Genomic DNA, 18027 nt, shown 5'->3' with positions numbered 1-18027 from the left:
TCCCTGCCTCTGGTGCTGGAGATTGTTGGCTTTCCTTTTCTCAACACCACTGCCACCCCATACTGGGCAGGGAGTGGGACTCATTCTCTCCTCTACCCTCATTTTCATGGTTCCCAAAGACAAGCAAAGAGGCCCAATTAATTTTAATGCTTTTTATAGGGCAACTCATAAGCAAACAAACTAAATGGCACACTTTAAAAGGATTAAAACATCCTTTAAAATGTAACAGTTATTTATCCTGTCAATATGATAGTTTCTGGCTCTCATTTTTTCTGACAAATAGGTGTTTAGGCCAAAGCTTCAATATGAACTCCCTTAGGCTGCATGACCTAGGATCTGGGATGATAATATGAAAATGTGACTTTGGTCTCACTCCCAAGTAGCCCTGTATGTTCCTCTCTCTCCCTCTCTCTTTCTCTCTATCACACACGCACACGCGCGTGCACACACACACACACACACACACACACACACACACACAGTGAATGGCTCCAGATCATTTAGGGTGGAACCCTAAGTTATACTGGGAAAACCATGCCTTAGGTATCTTAGGCAGAGATGCACATCACCAGGACACTCGGCTGGGTCTCTGTTTCCTTTCTTGAAAAAAAGACTTCCTTCCACTGCTGGTAGGATTCTTACCAATGACTCAGAGTTAATGCTAGAAATAGAATTTAGGTCCAGAGACTACTACTGTATTGATTTTATTCATTGGACTAAATAGTTTCGACTGTTTAAGTAGTTGGAGGTTAAGAAACTGCCTAAACACAAACAAAAGTTGAGGGCAATCTTGGTAAGGGAAGAAGTCCTTAGTGCCATTTTTCTTGAAATATAGATGTGAGAAGAGAAATGATATGTTAAGACAAGTCAAAATAATCAGAAGACAAATATGTTAGCACAAGTAGAATAATTAAATACATAAAATTATGGTTCCAGACAGGGAGATAGATTATCTGTGAAGCTGTTAAAGTAACAAAAATTTTGCCTCAAGACAAACAACATATTTTAGCTTTCCTACTGCGCATCAATAGAGAATACTGGGATCTGATCATTTGTTGAGGAGATACTAATACCTTCCAGTTGACTTCAGTAAATCATGGAGGGCTTTCAAGTTCCACAGAAGAAGATAGTGAGCTTTGTCCTCCTAGAGTCTCTGAGATGAAGTCCAAATAATAACAAGCCAATAATTAGATCAGTCCCAGAATACATCCCAAGCCACATTTTTGGCAGGAATTCTTTTTCTTTCTCTGCTCCCAAGCCCTCAAGTACAATCATCAGAGACACGTTTCCATGCCTCTTCTCCTAATATGCATTATCACCTAATGGAGCTAATGGATATTTGAAGTCTGGTTATTGCCTAGTTAAATACAGAGCACATTTGACCAGATTTCCTAATACAAAATAATGACAAGTGGTTTCCCTACTGTAAAAAAGAAAAAGAACAAAACCTTACGGGAGCTAAAATGGTTGTTATAATACTAACATGCCTTCAAAATCAAAGTAGACATTAGAACTGTCACCTGAGGCCATCAACTATAATTGAAAAGACCTTTGTATATGTGTGCATCTTTGATAATTGGAAGAGAGACTATCAAAACATCTTGAGTTAAAGAAGATACATAACTGATGTCTTTTTCCTCCTTTATCAGTTTTTTTGTCTCTAATAGTAACTGTTTATTCATCAAAAACTGTTCTGCACATGGAAAAGAAAATGAAAGTGATTTGGAGAGATTTTCATCTTCCCTTAAGCATTTCTGTTAAGATATTTGAATTACTTATTGCTAGTTCACCTCCCCCAGCATAGTTTTAAACAAAGATCAAAAAATAAGATCTGATCTTGGATTGTAGAACAAATTGCAGAAAAAGAGACCGTGATGGTTTATGGCAGTATGATGCCTAGCTTTGGGCTGCAGCAAAAATTCACCTTCTTGCCACCTGAGTTGTTTATCCTTGATTGTCAGAAAGCATTTTTCTATTGCTCGTGTTCCCCGTGTTTTAGTCCTGTCTTTGGCACGTGCTGTTTGGGAACTGGAATTCTCAGTTTGTCCTTGCTGTCTCCTCTGCCAGCAGCCGGCCTCTTCCTCTAAGGCACTCCTTCTGGCAGACCTGGCCCACACGTCCGTTCTCCTCTCTAACGCAGTATGTCCACTGAGCCCCCGTGATTATTCACAGGGCTTACTTCCATGTTAGAATTAGATTCTGTAACTATAGTGTTGCATTTTAGTTTTATCTTAAGAACATTCGTGAACATAGCCTAATAAGAAACATTCCTCTTCCCTGGAATCCTTTGGTTCTACAGATGGATATGATGAGAAGAAAAAACACTACACAAGGAAGCATGAATTCTGACTATGGCATTTCTGCCTCAACCTGTAGGACTTTCCTCTTGTTGGTTGTGTGACCTTAGATGAATTGCTTACCCTGACAGGGGCTCAGTTTCCTTATCTGTTGAAAAAGCAACTGCCTCCATCATAGGAGGTATAAGGATTGGGTGAGGTAACCTGAGACCTGCCTATAGTACCTGACACCGCTCTGGGAAGGTCCTATTCACTTCTCTTACTTTCCTCATTCTTATCTCCCAGCAGGGGTCCAGGTGAGACTGGATCATTCAACAAGCAAAAACTAGCCTTTTCTTGCCCAAAGCTGATAAGATCAGTAGTGCTGTCTTCCAACCTTCCCACTCTTTCTGGTATCAATACATTCCTGCCTCAACTTTCCTTAATGCATCTTCAGTACCCTGCACCTACAAAAAATGCTTACGTCTCATCTAATCAAATGAAAAAGTTGGAAAGAACCCCTCTGTTACCTCTGCTTTCCTCGAAGCTGTCAACCGATCCCCCCTTTCCTTATCCAATAAACTTCTTTGAAAGAGTCATTAGTTCTACTTCCTCACCACCACTCAGTGGTCTATTCATGTTTACCAACCATAATCTCATCCCACCGTTCTCTTGACTCTGCTATTTTAAATTACCCTTAATTAATACTCAGTCCTTAGATCTACACTTAACAAATAAGGATATTCTGAATATCCTTGAATTACAGAACCATCCAATAAAATATATAATACAAGCCATAAATGTGATTTGAAATTTCTAGTAGCCACATTAAAAAAGTGAAAAAAAATTTAAAGAGAAAAAAGTCACATAAAAAAAGAAAAGCAATAATATATTTTGTTTAATCCAACATATCTAAAATAGTATTTCAACATTTAATCAATATTAACAATCAACAAGATATTTTCATTATTTTTTATACTAAGTCTATGAAATCATCTATTTTATACTTAGAACACATCTCAATTTGGATTTGTCACATTCCAAATACTCAGTAGCCATATGTGGTTAGTAGCTACGGTATAGGACAAAGCAGATCTACACCATTTGACTGAGTCTTCCTGGCATCTCTCTTTAACTTCCAAGGCAGCTCTTGGTTTTCAGTGAACATCCCTGATTGCTCCTTCTTTGCGTCTTTGTTAATTTCCCTTCCCTTTCTCTCTGGCTCCCTTCAACCTCTAGTAAGTGTTTCCCCTCCAATCCCCACCTCACCTCCGCAAAAAAAGATCTACCCCACTTCTTCTCTACCTTAGTTCTACCTCCTCTGAGTACTGAGTACTTAGAATGTCATGTCAGACAGGTGGGATGGCCACAAACATATCACTTAGATCAATCTGAAAGGTAGGAACTGGGAAGAGAAAGTAAAAATATTCTCATTGGGCTTCCCTGGTGGCGCAGTGGTTGAGAGTCTGCCTGCCAATGCACGGGACACAGGTTCGAGCCCTGGTCTGAGAAGATCCCACATGCCACGGAGCAACTGGGCCCGTGAGCCACAGTTACTGAGCCTGCACGTCTGGAGCCTGTGCTCCGCAACAAGAGAGGCCGCGATAGTGAGAGGCCCGCGCACCGTGATGAAGAGTGGCCCCTGCTTGCCACAACTGGAGAGAGCCCTCGCACAGAGATGAAGACCCAACACAGCCATAAATAAATAAATAAATAAAATTTAAAAAAAAAATGCCGGAAGAAGTAATGATTCCCAAAGAGCCCATCTAATCTGACAATTTACAAAAAAAAAAAAAAAAAATTCTCATTTTCCCTTTTAATCCATCATTGCCCAGAACTAATTTCCAGTGCATACTCTGAATGCTTTTTGTTCTTCCTTTCTTTCCACATGCCCCCAACCCTTGGCTCATGTTTTTAACCTTTTGCAGGGACCATGTTCTATAGAATAGAATGTCCTGATGCATCATTTACTGTACTTATCACTGAGGCTTTTGAACAGCAGCTGATATAATTTAAACGCTTATAAAAAGTGCTCTTGGAATATCTGTGCAGCTGTCTGCAATAGCTACTCACAGGATGCAATGACTGATTTACATTATGGTTGACATGCTGTCGGTTATTTAGGGTGTCTTGCTTTTACATCAGATGGACTCTGAGAGTCTATTCTGCGTGCATCTCCCAGCACACAAAGTAAATCTGATCTAAGAGGCTGCTCATGTATGTGACTGCCTCATGATGAGATGTAACACCCCGACAATGAACCATTTTCTTCTGAGTGTTATGCCAACCTGTTTTTATGTTTCTTCCCAGGGTGCACTTGGTAGTAAAAATGTGTAGATCTAGAGAGTCAGTGTGCTTTATCAGGCAGGTACGTGATCAGGATATATGGAATACCACCATAGATCTTATATTCTCTTATAGGTAATATTTAGTATTGCCATGCCCAAGGGAATAGTATCCCTTTGGGGGGAGCAGAAATAGTATTTGACAAATCTAGGGGATGAGGTCAGTAAATACCTTTAAAAAATCAAAACATCTTGCTCCTTCCCAGCTTTCATCACTGCTGGCATATGTTAGATGACAAGTCTTTGACTCACAGAATTTAATAAGATTATCTGAGGGTTCAGACTTCTCACCTGTTTTTAGAGATTAGTGAACACCTGTTTGTATCCATGTTTTCTTCACTCAGATTCTATATTAACTTTCCCTATTAAAGCATTCTTGAGATTTTTGAGTTCCTACCACTTTAGCTAAAAATAAATAAAGCTCACTCCCAGTACTTAATAAAATAAAGGATCTCTGAAAGTTAGTTATATTCAGGATCCATTTTTCTTTGATGAAACCCTTAAATCATTCCTCTAGTTGTGTTTTTATATGGGCCTACTGCATCTTTTGTGAGAAATTTTAATAAAAATTTAATAATGTACAAATTTTATAGCTCTTGATAAAATACTCTCTGGGGGTTTTGATATGCACATAATACATATCATTTAGTTCTAATTGGGATACCAGAAAGACAAACCATCCTCAAATCATTGTAAATACATAAACACCGTACTTGAGATATGGGGACCGGCTAATATGTGTATTGTGCACAGATCACCAAATGTTCTGAAGAGAATGAGGCGTACTTCACATGAAAACTGCTACAGGGTCACCATTATTCTTTTCTTTGCACTGACAGTAGCCTAAAATGCTGGTCAACAAAGATTTCCAATTAGCAGAAAGCTGGAGAAACCCTGTTCCTGCCTATTTTACTGCCTATTCTATGCTGGAAAATGCTAAGTGTTGGTATAGACATTTGATCTCATAATCAGCTTTGTGATATCAGCCCTGTAATGGTAAAGGAGTGTATTCTTCTCCATAACCCCTAACTTGACTTCTGTGTAGTGTGTGTAGTGTGTGTGTGTGTGTGTGTGTGTATGTGTGTTTGTGGTATATGTTTATTTATTTTTTAAACATTTATCCATTAAGTTTGCCGTCTTTTTTTAAATAAATTTATTTATCTTATTTTATTTATTTTTGGCTGCGTTGGGTCTTAGTTGCTGCGTGCGGGCTTCCTCTAATTGTGGCAAGCGGGGGCTACTCTTCTTTGTGGTGCGCGGGCTTCTCATCACGGTGGCTTCTCTTGTTGCGGAGCACAGGCTCTAGTCGCGCAGACTTCAGTAGTTGCAGCACATGGGCTCAGTAGTTGTGGCTTGCGGGCTCTAGAGCGCAGGCTCAGTAGTTGTGCACAGGCTTAGTCGCTCCACGGCATGTGGGATATTCCCAGACTAGGGCTCGAACCCATGTCCCCTGCATTGGCAGGCGGGTTCTTAACCACTGCACCTCCAGGGAAGCCCTGTGATGTATGTTTGCTGTGTGGAGCTTCAGGACTAACATAGCTTTCTCTTTGGCCACCTGCTTCACATGTCTCTCCATGTTATAAGAGTTCAGAGAAATCCTGAGGCTGTGGCAGACAAGACAAGCTAGGCTGGAGAAAGACCTAGTGTGTATCCTGGGCAGTGCCACCACTTTGAGTGGGCTGCCGGGATTCATTTTTCAGATGTGAAGTAATTTCCCCTGATGACCGCAGACTTTAAGTTGCCCAAGGATGGTAGCAGGGCACAGTGGAAACAGCATGGACTTTGGAGTAATGTAGGTGTGGGGGAAGATCCCGGCTCTGCCACTTACTGTATGGCCCTGGATAAGCTGCTTAACCTCTCCTCATCTCTACAGTGTCGATATCATACTTGTTATAGAGTTGTTGAGAGAAAAAGAGATGATGCCCGAAAACCAACTAGCAAACTGTTTAGCATGTAGTGGGGTTCTTATGAATCGGTAGCTATGATGTGATCATGAGAATAATGCTGTATAAGATTTGAGAGTAAAAATCCAACTCTCTTTCCTTTAATTGGGATAAGGAATCTGCATCCAGGGGCCACATGTTATCAGTCTCACATCAACTTACATCATCATTTTTAAAAGCACAGCTTCTTTCAAGTCTTTTGTTATTTGTTGTTTTAACACTGTGTAAGGCACGTATTGTAAATCAAGTCTAAATGAATGTGAGTTATGCCCTTAGACATTTATAATGTCAATGGAATTTTAATAACTTCTCCATTTCCTTTTCTGAATACAGATTTTCAGCAATTGCTACAAAATAAGTATTTTTGCATTGTCTTTTAACAGTAGAAACATAATTCTACATATGCTATTTAATATCTTCATGTGAGTCTATGTAACTACACTCAGATTCATAATCTTATATTCTAAAAGAATGCATGGTTTATAGACTGTGTGGGAATCTATTTTGGTTCTTCTTCGCTAGGAGATTTTGAATTATTTTCTTCATGCTGTGTAATCCAATGAAGTGATATATTATTCTCATGATTTTGGGGTATTATTTTGTTTTTTCTCTTAACGATGTAGAGATTGAAATGAAGAAAAAAAACCTGATTAAAAAAAAAACCTAACTTAACACATGAGTTTATATAAAAAGAAATTGAAGTAGCTTAAGTTTTGAAAGCTTAGGGAAGGATTTCTGGATTTTTACTCATTTATTCTAATCATTTGAAATTTGACCTGTCTTTGTTGCTTCTTACCTAGGTTACTTGTTGGTTTCAGAAAACCATAAGAAATTTACAGGAACAAAGTCTAGGTTCATCACTTTCAGACAATGAGGAGCTAATTCGTAAGCACGAGGAACTGATAATAAAAGCAAAGGTAAGAGACACATTAAAAAAATAATTGAAAACTGCATGGACTTCTCTTTTTTTTTTTTTTTTTTTGGTTGTGTTGGGTCTTCGTTTCTGTGCGAGGGCTTCCTCTAGTTGCGGCAAGTGGGGGCCACTCTTCATTGCGGTGCGCGAGCCTCTCACTATCGTGGCCTCTCTTGTTGCGGAGCACAGGCTCCAGACGCGCAGGCTCAGTAGTTGTGGCTCACGGGCCCAGTTGCTCTGCGGCATGTGGGATCCTCCCAGACCAGGGCTCGAACCCGTGTCCCCTGCATTGGCAGGCAGATTCTCAGCCACTGCGCCACCAGGGAAGCCCGCATGGGCTTCTCTTGAATACACTTCTGTAGGTAATTTAGTGGAGTACTGAAAAACTCTCTTTGTATAGTTTGCTTGCTGTTCCCATTTATATTTCCCTAGTTCCTTAACTTGCTTCACATTCCTTACTTTTGCAGAAAGTAATAACTACCAGCCAGGCAACAACTTGTAGGTGTGTGGGTGTGCACAATGGAACCATAAAGTGCTGAGAGCAGGAGGAGCGGAGCAGCCACATAGCAGTGCTCCTCTCGCCCTTGTGTCTTGTTATTTGGAAATTGACTCATTTGTACATGTGGGGTCTATACATATTTTCCAAAGTTCTTTACAGGTGCTCCATTTTTATCTGCAGAAAAATGAAAGTCCGGTTTTAGTAGATTGAGTGGGAACAGTGAATACTTTAATCAGTTTCAAGATTTAGAGGACTTTCTGTTGTTAATATCTTGGGTGGTTGATAGTTGTACGTACAGCTAGGTCATGAAGCTCAGGAAAACAGTGGGCCAACGCTAATAGACAATGGTTGAACGTAAGGAATACAAAGCAAATAAATATTTACATGTTTGGGAGGTTGGGATTTGGAGGGGTGGGGGAAGGGGAGGTAGCAGGTTGCGTTTATCTAGACTGAAATCTCCTCATAGGGCTCATGATGTTTTCATTTGCTGGTTTTTGCTTCTCTTTGAACACTACAGGATACTTAGGTACTCAAAGTGTATGGTTTGAATATTTGCCTGACTGATAAAGATTCGGTTACAAAAGACTGTTACGGCTGATGATTTTTTAAATTTAAAATTTTTCAGCATTTGGTTTATCTGTTTGAGAAATTAGTTTTTTTTCATTGAAGTCATATAGCATTTTATTCTGTGCGTGTGATACTCAAGTTTTATCAGTGAAAAGTCTATAAAAATTCCTAAATGCTAAGGACAAGAGATGACCTGAATTGCATAGGATGGTTGCTTCCTTAAAACATATAAATAAAAATGGTATATTCACATAGCTTGGACATACTTTGGGGTTATATTTACTGTAACTGTGGCTTTATTATGGTTTCTCACAGCCCTGAGGACAGTTTTGAGTAGAATATTTGTTAATGTATAACCTCAGTTTAGCTTATATCATAGTTTACAGTTTACCTTTGTAGCTCTGATGATGTGTATAAATAGAAAAACATAGATATTCTTTCCATCATTATCCCTATGTTGTTGTATGCATAAGTGGTTTAAGAAATAAATTTTTAATAATACATATTTTATTATATAAAGTATATCATGGAAAATTTCATAACTATAAGAAAAAGGAAAATAAAAGTGAATTCTTAACCCAAAGATAATCATTATTAAGATAACCGTTATTAGTATTTTTGTGCACTCCCTTTTAGTCTTTCCATACACAACCCTAGAAACATAGCATTAGAGTCATGCTTTTTTTCATTTACAGCTTTATCATAAATATTTTTCCTATGTAAACTAATATCCTTTAACTGCAGCATATTTCATTACATGGATAAATTTATATGGCAGAGTTACACATTTTGGTTATATGTATAAGCTAAGCCATATGAATACCCAAGCAAATATTGTTTGAAAAGGGTATAGATTCCTGATAAACACCATTATATTTCAGACAAGATGACTACTTCCTTTCAGGGTCCTGAGCCACTCAGGAACCAGTGACAGATCTCATACAGAAGCTGAGTATTGCCCCATGTACTCAGTAAGTACTTTTGGGGCCGAATTGGTTTTGGAAACTGAGGCAGAGAAACCTATTTTCCTATAACATCCTTGCAAATAAATTTATTTTCTAAAAAAAACAAAATTGTATGTTTGCTTTGCTGGGAGTTCATGTTTTATTACTTCCCACGAAGCATTCTGTATGATATAAGATTTTCCTTCAACTATGGGCTGGCCTTTGGAACCCCTAATCTCAATAGCATCTGTAGAGATTATCAAATATTGAATATCTATTTAGAGATGAAAGCTCAAACATAACTTATTGATAAAAAAGTTTTTTAAGACAATTGTCATCAACTTGGGACACTAGATAGTCCAATGTCAAGATAACTGGTTATTCAAGGCAGCAGGGGTCCCTGAGTCACATGGGTTGAAAGAGACCCCATCAGTGTAAATGCAGAAGAGGGAGTGACACTCTGTTCTGGGGTGATCCAGGTTGGCTTTCCAGAAGGGTGGGGTTTGAGCAGATGGATGGAGTATGAGTGGTTGGTTAGGCAAGGGCGATCATTCCTAAATAAGGTAGAATAAGGGAAAACAATGATCAGACCAATTTGTCTGTGATGAGAGTTAAAGGTCCTAGCAACGTTCACCCAGAGACAAGAGACCAATGGGAGTTGTCTCAGAGGTCATACTTATCCACAGCCATTCCCTAGAGAAGAAATGCTAACAGTGCATGGTCATTACAGGGAAGTAAACTTTGCAGGTTGGAAAATAGAAGAGAATTCTGAGGCCACAGAAGGTGGGCCTAAGTGACCTTAAAACTCCCTTTAAGTTTCAGTCTCATAAAAGAGACAGGATTTAGATGATAATAACTGTTATGCTTGTTAAATTTAAAGCAATGTGAGTGTGAAAAACACCTTTTCAGAGATGGCTGAAATGATAGGACTAGATTGGGAAAATAGCAACATTTCTTTCTTTCTTTTTTTTTTAGACACCAATTCTATTTATTTTTAGCTGTGCTGGGTCTTCGTTTCTGTGCGAGGGCTTTCTCTAGTTGTGGCAAGTGGGGGCCACTCTTCATTGCGGTGCGCGGGCCTCTCACTATTGCGGCCTCTCTTGTTGTGGAGCACAGGCTCCAGACGCGCAGGCTCAGTAGTTGTGGCTCACGGGCCCAGTTGCTCCGCGGCATGTGGGATCTTCCCAGACCAGAGCTCGAACCCGTGTCCCCTGCATTAGCAGGCAGATTCTCAACCACTGCGCCACCAGGGAAGCCCATAGCAACATTTCTTAAACGTGGAGATAGTATCTTACTCATCTTGGTATTCCCAGTACCTAGGACAGTGCCTGGTATTAAAAAAAGGATGTTTGATTCATGTCTGTTTTTTAAATCCTCTTTCTAGAAGAAAGAAACATTCTTTTAGTGTCTTTCTGTGATTCTCTAGTGACTTTAGATAGTGACTTAGCCTCCTTTTGCCTACCTAGCCATCCATTATCTTTATTTATTTATTTTTAAATGTTTGGTCCTCAGTGTAGAGTTACACAAACTCTTTAATTCATCCTAGATCTCTGGGTCGGCTACTCTCTTGGCTTATTTTATTATTTCTCCCTTCATTCTCTATCTTCCTCACATCCCCATTCTCACAGGCACCTACTCTAATGGGTTCGATATGTGTCTTTAGACATATTCCCATTCTTAAAATATGTACAGAGTTACATGTTTTCAATTTGCATAGATGATATGAAGGCATAGATTTCATTGTGTTTCTTCCCACAACACTGGTTGCATCTAGTAGCTGTTTGTGATCTTAAGTAGCTGTTTGTGATCTTCACTATGGTAATTCCTAGATGCAGCATAGCTTTGGAAAGTCCTATTACGTGGATATTGATGTCCTACTTCTGTCCTTCATAATGTTAATGGCCTCCCATTTCTTTATCCCTTATAATACCTGGGCTTCTAGTCACTGACTCTTCTATTTAGTCCTTCTGCTGAGTTCCTCACTTCAGCTCTTACCTTTTTCATACCCCATTCCTCACACTGATTATTCCTCATAACTTTTTTCCTGCTTCATCTGTCTAACGTCCTTCTTTATATCCTAAGGTGTGCTTTATTCATATATTAAATTGTTGGTCTGTCCGGTGCATTAATTCTGTGTCCTCTGACTTAGGTATTTCGGTGTGTTGCTTGTGCTCATCAGATGTTATTTTTCCCTGTAAGTTAATATTCCCTTGGATACCAGCAACTTCACTTGGTAAGGCATGGGAGGTGTGAAAGCCAGTCCTCTAACTTGTCCTTTTCTGGGTGAATTGGGGTCAAGGTGCGGGGAGATGCCCCTGAGTGCTTCTGTTGTTAGAATTAGGGCTCCACCATTTCTGGTTTGCCCCTCTACCCCAGATATACACAAAGGAGGGGGACCCCTTGGAGAACCTCCCACTGATTGGACTCCGGACCCTGCTTTGTTCCAAGACCCATTTCCCATACTCTTCCCAGCTCACTTGATGGAGAGTTGAGGGCGCACTGAGAAACAGGTCAGGTTGCTTCCCTCTCATGTATTAGCTGTGCACCTGGTCAGATTCCAGTGCTACCCTGATGTTGTTTCTCTCCTCTGGCTGGTACTGGGTTGGGGCTCCTATTTTCTTTCCTGAAAAGATACATTGACAAACAATGACCAGGCAGATGGGGAAAGAAAGCAACACACCCAGAAAGTTATCCCCTAACATATCTCCTGTCTAAGGCATCGGCCTTATTCTACTCCAGAAAGTCATGTGGCCCTGACACTGAGAGCCAACCACCTGTTGTCTCCTCAAGGAAGGTTCTCTTATCTATAAACTTTACCGTCACTTTGTTGGCCCTTGCAGGAAGGACAAGCTACATAATTTGTGAGACCCAGTTTAAAATGGAAATATGGAGGCCTTTCTTAAAAAGGAATTGAGATTTCAATACAGCAACAGCAGAACCTTAAACCAAGCATGGGGACTTCTAAACAAATGTCGCTGTGATGATACAGATCACTTGCCCATGATGCTGGTCCTATTTACAATGTTAGGATTTTTGAAAGGACCTAGAAACCTTGCTTCAAACATTTTCCTTCACCATCTTTACTAACCTCTTCCTACCTGGATTAGCAAGTTTTCTAAAAATAAAGATTGCAATACTACATCGGGTTATATCTACATAAGAAAAAACAGGTTTGAATTCCTGCTGTCACTCACTTTGCAATCTTGGGTACACTTGACCTCTCTCAACCTCACCTTCCTGACCTGTAAAGAGGAGTCATAAATAATTCAATTAGAAAATATTCGTGAAGGCGCCCACATTTTAGTAGTGCCTCCAAAAATGTTTCCTTTCCCATCCATGGTGTAAACATTCAAATAGTTTTCGTCTGTGGTTTTTCAACAATATCATTCCTTGTTCCTGGAGGAGGAATCCAATTTTAGATCTCCTTAAACAGGAAGCAGCATATTACACTTTTTTTTTTTTTTTTGAGTGTGGGTATGAGGAGAAGAAGGGGGATTGTTTCTTTCAAAGATGTTTTAAAATAGAAATAAGACCTCAAGCTGGGGATTCATTAGTGAGACACATATAAATAATCTGGTAACATAGAGAAGGTAAGCTAAGTCAAATGGTAGCAAGCTGTTCTGTATTGCTTGTTAGTCTACTCAGTAAATTCCTTCTAAATAATCTTTGAAAATTCCTCTCTCATTTCTTACTGGAATGCATTCAAATAAGAAATATGGCAACTTTTATATCTCTTAATAATTGTGATACCTTATTCAGAATGTGTTGAAAGAACTGAACCAAAAGATTTTTTAATACAGCCTTTAAGTATGAGTAATTTTGTATTAAATTATACTTTCTTTACTGAATATGAAAAAATATTTTCCTCTTACATATGTAACAGTTAAAGAAATAACAGACATGGAAGATTATAAGCGACCCTTCGGTTAAGAACCTTAAATACTCTTAGATTTTATCCTGTATCAATTTGATGCTCCAAGGCTTGAATTCAAAGTCTGGAGTTCAGAGTTGGTTGTAGGGTGTATTAAAATATGTTAACAAACACTTCCTTATTATCTCCTTTGAGGAGACATAATCATTCCTTCTTCTGCACATCAGAAATAATGTCTATCCAAGAACTGCCTTCAGGAGCCAACCTTTACTTCTGTTGGGAGGAAAACTTTTCCTCTTCCAATTTGGTTCCAGTGATTGGGGCCCTGCAAATTAACTGACAATAGACAGGTCAACAGGAGTGAAGACAAGGTTTATTTTCACACAGTGTACGTGGGCGGTCCCAGTAATGGAAGACTCATGGAATAGCCCAAAGTAAAGTTTTATAAAGATCAGTTTAACAAAAGAAAAGTTTTTAGGACTTCAGTGGGAGAGTATGGAAGGTTTTATTGGGCTTCTTGATGATAAAGGAATGAGCAGTCTGTCTTCTTCCTGGCTGGAGGTTTCCCAGTGGGAAGGTGTATGGCGGTTGAATTTATACTTCCTGATGCAAAGTATCAGTCTTCTTTAAATCAGGAAACTCCCTGGGAAGAGGTCAATGGCAACTGTATTTTCAGGAGGCTCCACTTAAGTTTAGGTAGTATTTCTTTCTGTGGCTGCTAATTGTTTAGCTGTTTTCAGTTTAAAGTAATTTTCATACCACCATGGTGGACTATAAATCCCCACACTTCTGTAGTGTCAACTCTTGCTTCAGTTCAGGCCCTTTACAGTTGGTACACACAAGAATCGCACAGCGGCTTTGAAAAAAATACTGACATCTGGATCTCATGCCCAGAGATTTTATGTAGTTTGTTTGGGGAATCGGGATTAAAAAAAATTCACTGCCAATCTTAAGATATTGATATTTTCATCAAAATGAAATCCAGATTTCCTGTTCCTTCTAAAAAATGGAAGACCTGGCATTGTCAGACTCATCTTTCCTTATAGACATAGCAGCTCTTGGCTGGAGCCCAGCAATAGCTATTTCCTTGAGAAAAGGCATGTGTACTTCGGTTTGCCACAGTCCCCACCGTTCCTCATTACCTCCTCTTCCACCTTTGCTTCACTCATTTACATTACGTGCCTGTCCCCTGTAAGCATTTGGGTTTGAGACCTGATGAGCAGTGAGGTGCAATTTAAGTGGAGTAGTAGCTTAAACCGATTTGCATTTTAGAAGATTACCTTGGAAAAAATGTGAATGATAAGAATGGGAAGAAGTGATATTGAAGACAGAATAGTCTCTTAGAAAACTGCTGAAGTTTGAATGAGAGTAACTTTAGATGGGGCATGATATCTTTTGAGATGGAGGTTATTAATGCCCATTTAAAAGGCTTAAAGGCGACATAAAGACTTATTCAAGTTGTGGCTCCCAGACAGCAGCATCTGGAAGTCATTAGAAGTGCAGAATCTCAGATTCCACCCACCAAACCTATTGGGTTAGAATCTGCATTTTAACAAATTTCTCTCAGAAGATTTGTATGGACACAAAAGTTTAAGAGACACTGACTTAGAGGATTTTCCCATATATTTCATGTATGTCCATATTCTCCTTAATTTTCATAGATGGCTATATATTTTTTATAAAGTCCTTGATTAACAAATAATCTTTGAAGTTCTGCCAGAGAAACAAACTGAAAATAGTGTAAAGAAACATCATCTTCAATGTTTTACTATAGTAGAATTCACATTCCTCAGCTTCAAGATAAAAATAATCTTCCATGATTCATCATCTAATCCGATTTTCCAAGTCATTGAAAATATTTTCCATTTGTTGCTGAGTGATTTCATAAATTGGATTTGTGACCTTAGCCTCAAGTTCCTTTAAATAATATTATTTGGAGATCTTACAAAAATACCAATGCTTAGGTCCCAAGCAAACTTTATTCAGAGGAAAAAGTCAAGCTTAAAGTTACAAAATATTTATAACTATGAGATAAGGAAGTAAAAGAGTCTCTTGCAAGCTTATTTGAATAATTTAAATGCATAATTATCATCAACAGAACCACTACAGGAATGTGGCTCTTTAAAAATGTGTTTATTGTTTTATTTTTCTGATTACATAATACATTCTCATTTTGGAAAAATTAGAAAATACGTAAAACTAAAGAAAATTAAAATCACCCATAGTGCATGGGTGTATATGAAAATGAAAAGGAAATATAAAACATACAAAAAATTGAGTATTCCAACCCTGTGTGTGTATGTGTGTATGTATACACTGTATGTGTGTGTTCATGTACAAAGTTGTGTATGTGTTGTTTTGCAGTGTAATTTTTCCAGTTAGCATTATGTCATAAGCATTTCTCCATTCAAATGCATATTTTAAATACGGTTTTTTAATGATTACATGTTATTAAACTGTGTAGATATATCATACATTATTTGAGGCAGCAATACATAGTATCTCAGAATATGGCAGTGGAATGAATGGTACACTCCCAGGGCCTAGAGTTAAATCCTAGCATCTCTGCTTACTTCTGATCTACGCTTGGGCAAATTTCTTGTGTATCTGAGCCTAGGTTCCCCCTTTTGTGAAAGAGGGTAATAATTGTACCTAATTCATGCAGTCGTTGTGAGGATTAGTTATATTCTCATGCAGTACACAGTTAGCACAATGCCTCATACAAGCACAACATAGTAGAGGCTTTTTTAAAAATGATGGTAAAATAAACATAACATAAAATCTAACTTCAGTGACATTTAGTAAATTCACAATGTTGTAGTTTGAGAACATTTCCGTGACCCTAAAAAGGACACCATACCCATTAAATAGTCAATTTATTCCTCTCTCTCTCTGCTTCTGCCTCTGACAATCATTAATCAACTTTCCATGTATTTACTTATTCTGGATATGTCATAAATGGAATCATACGAGTGGCCTTTTGTGTGTGATTTCTTTCAGTTAGCATGTTTTCAAGGTTCATCCATGTTGTAGCCTGTATTGGTACATTATTGCTTTATACTGCTGCATAATATTCCACTGTATAAATATACTACATTTTGTTTATCCACCCATCAGTTGATGGACGTTTGGGTTGCTTCCACCTTTTGGCCATTGCGAATAACACTGCTATGAACATTCACATAGAAGTTTTTGTTTGAATACCTGCATTAAATTCTTTTGAGTATATCCCTAGGAGTGAAATTGCTGGGTCGTATGATATTTCTACATTTAGTTTAATGAGGAGTCACTATACTGTTTTTCACAGTAGCTGCACCATTTCGTGCTCCTACCAGCAATGTACAATGCTTTCAATTTCTTCACATCCTCGCCAAAACTTACTTTTTGTTTTTGTTCTTATATTAAAAAAAATGTTTTTTCTAGCCATCCTAGTGTGTGTGTAAAGTACTATCAGTGGTAGTATTTTATTTGCATTTCCCTAATAGCTGATAACTTGTGATGTTGAAGATCTTTTCATGGCCATTTGAATATATTTTTTGAAGAAATGTCTATTCAGCTCCTTTTCCTGTAGTGTCCTTTGATGAACAGAAGTTTTTAATTTTGATGAAGTCCAATTTATCTATTTTAAATTTTCTTGCTTTTGCTTTTGACGTCAAAGCTATGAAACCATTGCTAAATCCAAGGTCATGAAGATTTATTCCTGTGGTTCTAAGAATCTTGTGGCTTTAGCTCTTACATTTAGGTTTTGCTCCATTTTTTTTTAATTAACTTTTTTTAAAAATCAATTTTAATTATTTATTTATTTATTTATTTATTTATTTATTTTTGGCTGCGTTGGGTCTTCGTTGCTGTGCGTGGGCTTTCTCTAGTTGCGGTGAGCGGGGGCCACTCTTCATTGCGGTGCGTGGGCTTCTCACAGTGGCTTCTCTTGTTGTGGAGCACGGGCTCTAGGCGCATGGACTTCAGTAGTTGCAGCATGTGGGCTCAGCCGTTGTGGCTCATGGTTCTAGAGCACAGGCTCAGTAGTTGTGGTGCATGGGCTTAGTTGCTCCGCGACATGTGGGATCTTCCTGGACCAGGGCTCAAACCCGTGTCCCCTGCATTGGCAGGCGGATTCTTAACCACTGCACCACCAGGGAAGCCCTGCTCCATTTTGAGTTAATTTTTGTGTGTGGTATGAAGTAAGGGTCATTCTTCACATATGGGTATCTGGTTATCATAGCACAATTTGTTGAAGAGACTATTCTCTTCATTGACTGGTCTTGGCACCTTTATTGAGAGTAATTGATCACATGTATAGGTTTATTTCTGAACTCTCACTTCTATTCCATTGATCTATATGTCCATCCTTATGCCAGTACCACACTGTTTTGATTACTGTAGTTTTTGTAGTAAGTTTTAAAATCAGAAACTGTGAGCTCTCTAACTTTGTTCTTTTCCAAGATTGTTTTGGCTATTCAGGATTCCCTTGCAGTTCTACACGTTAGGATCAGCTTTGCCATTTCTTTTAAAAAAGGCCATTGAGTTCTGATAGGAATTGGATTGTATTTGTAGATGACTTTGGGAGTATTGCCTTCTTAACAATATTAGATTTCCTGATCCATGATCACAGGATGTCTTTCCAGTTATTTAGGTCTTCTTTATTTTTTTCAACAATGTTTTATAATTT

The 18027-nt window shown here is 38.5% G+C and overlaps 1 protein-coding gene across 11 annotated transcripts in view; it reads left to right on the top strand.

Moving 5' to 3' along the window:
- Window positions 1–18027, top strand: part of CCDC141 (coiled-coil domain containing 141) — a 242433-nt gene that overhangs the window by 96872 nt on the left and 127534 nt on the right. For 10 of the 11 annotated variants that reach the window (XR_014265131.1, XR_014265132.1, XM_082466655.1 and 7 more), the window contains one exon: window positions 7365–7481. The exons of the other annotated variant lie outside the window; for it this stretch is intronic. Coding sequence is in view for 8 of the 10 variants with exons in the window: in XM_082466655.1 (XP_082322781.1) it covers window positions 7365–7481 (117 nt within the window). In the remaining 2 variants the exon portion in view is untranslated. The remainder of the gene's footprint in view (window positions 1–7364; window positions 7482–18027) is intronic. 11 annotated transcript variants of the gene reach the window in all.

Source organism: Balaenoptera physalus, assembly GCF_965194825.1.
Source record: "Balaenoptera physalus genome assembly, chromosome: 6".
In the NCBI taxonomy this organism is placed as follows: Eukaryota; Metazoa; Chordata; class Mammalia; order Artiodactyla; family Balaenopteridae; genus Balaenoptera; species Balaenoptera physalus.
This window is presented reverse-complemented; position numbering and strand designations above follow the sequence as displayed.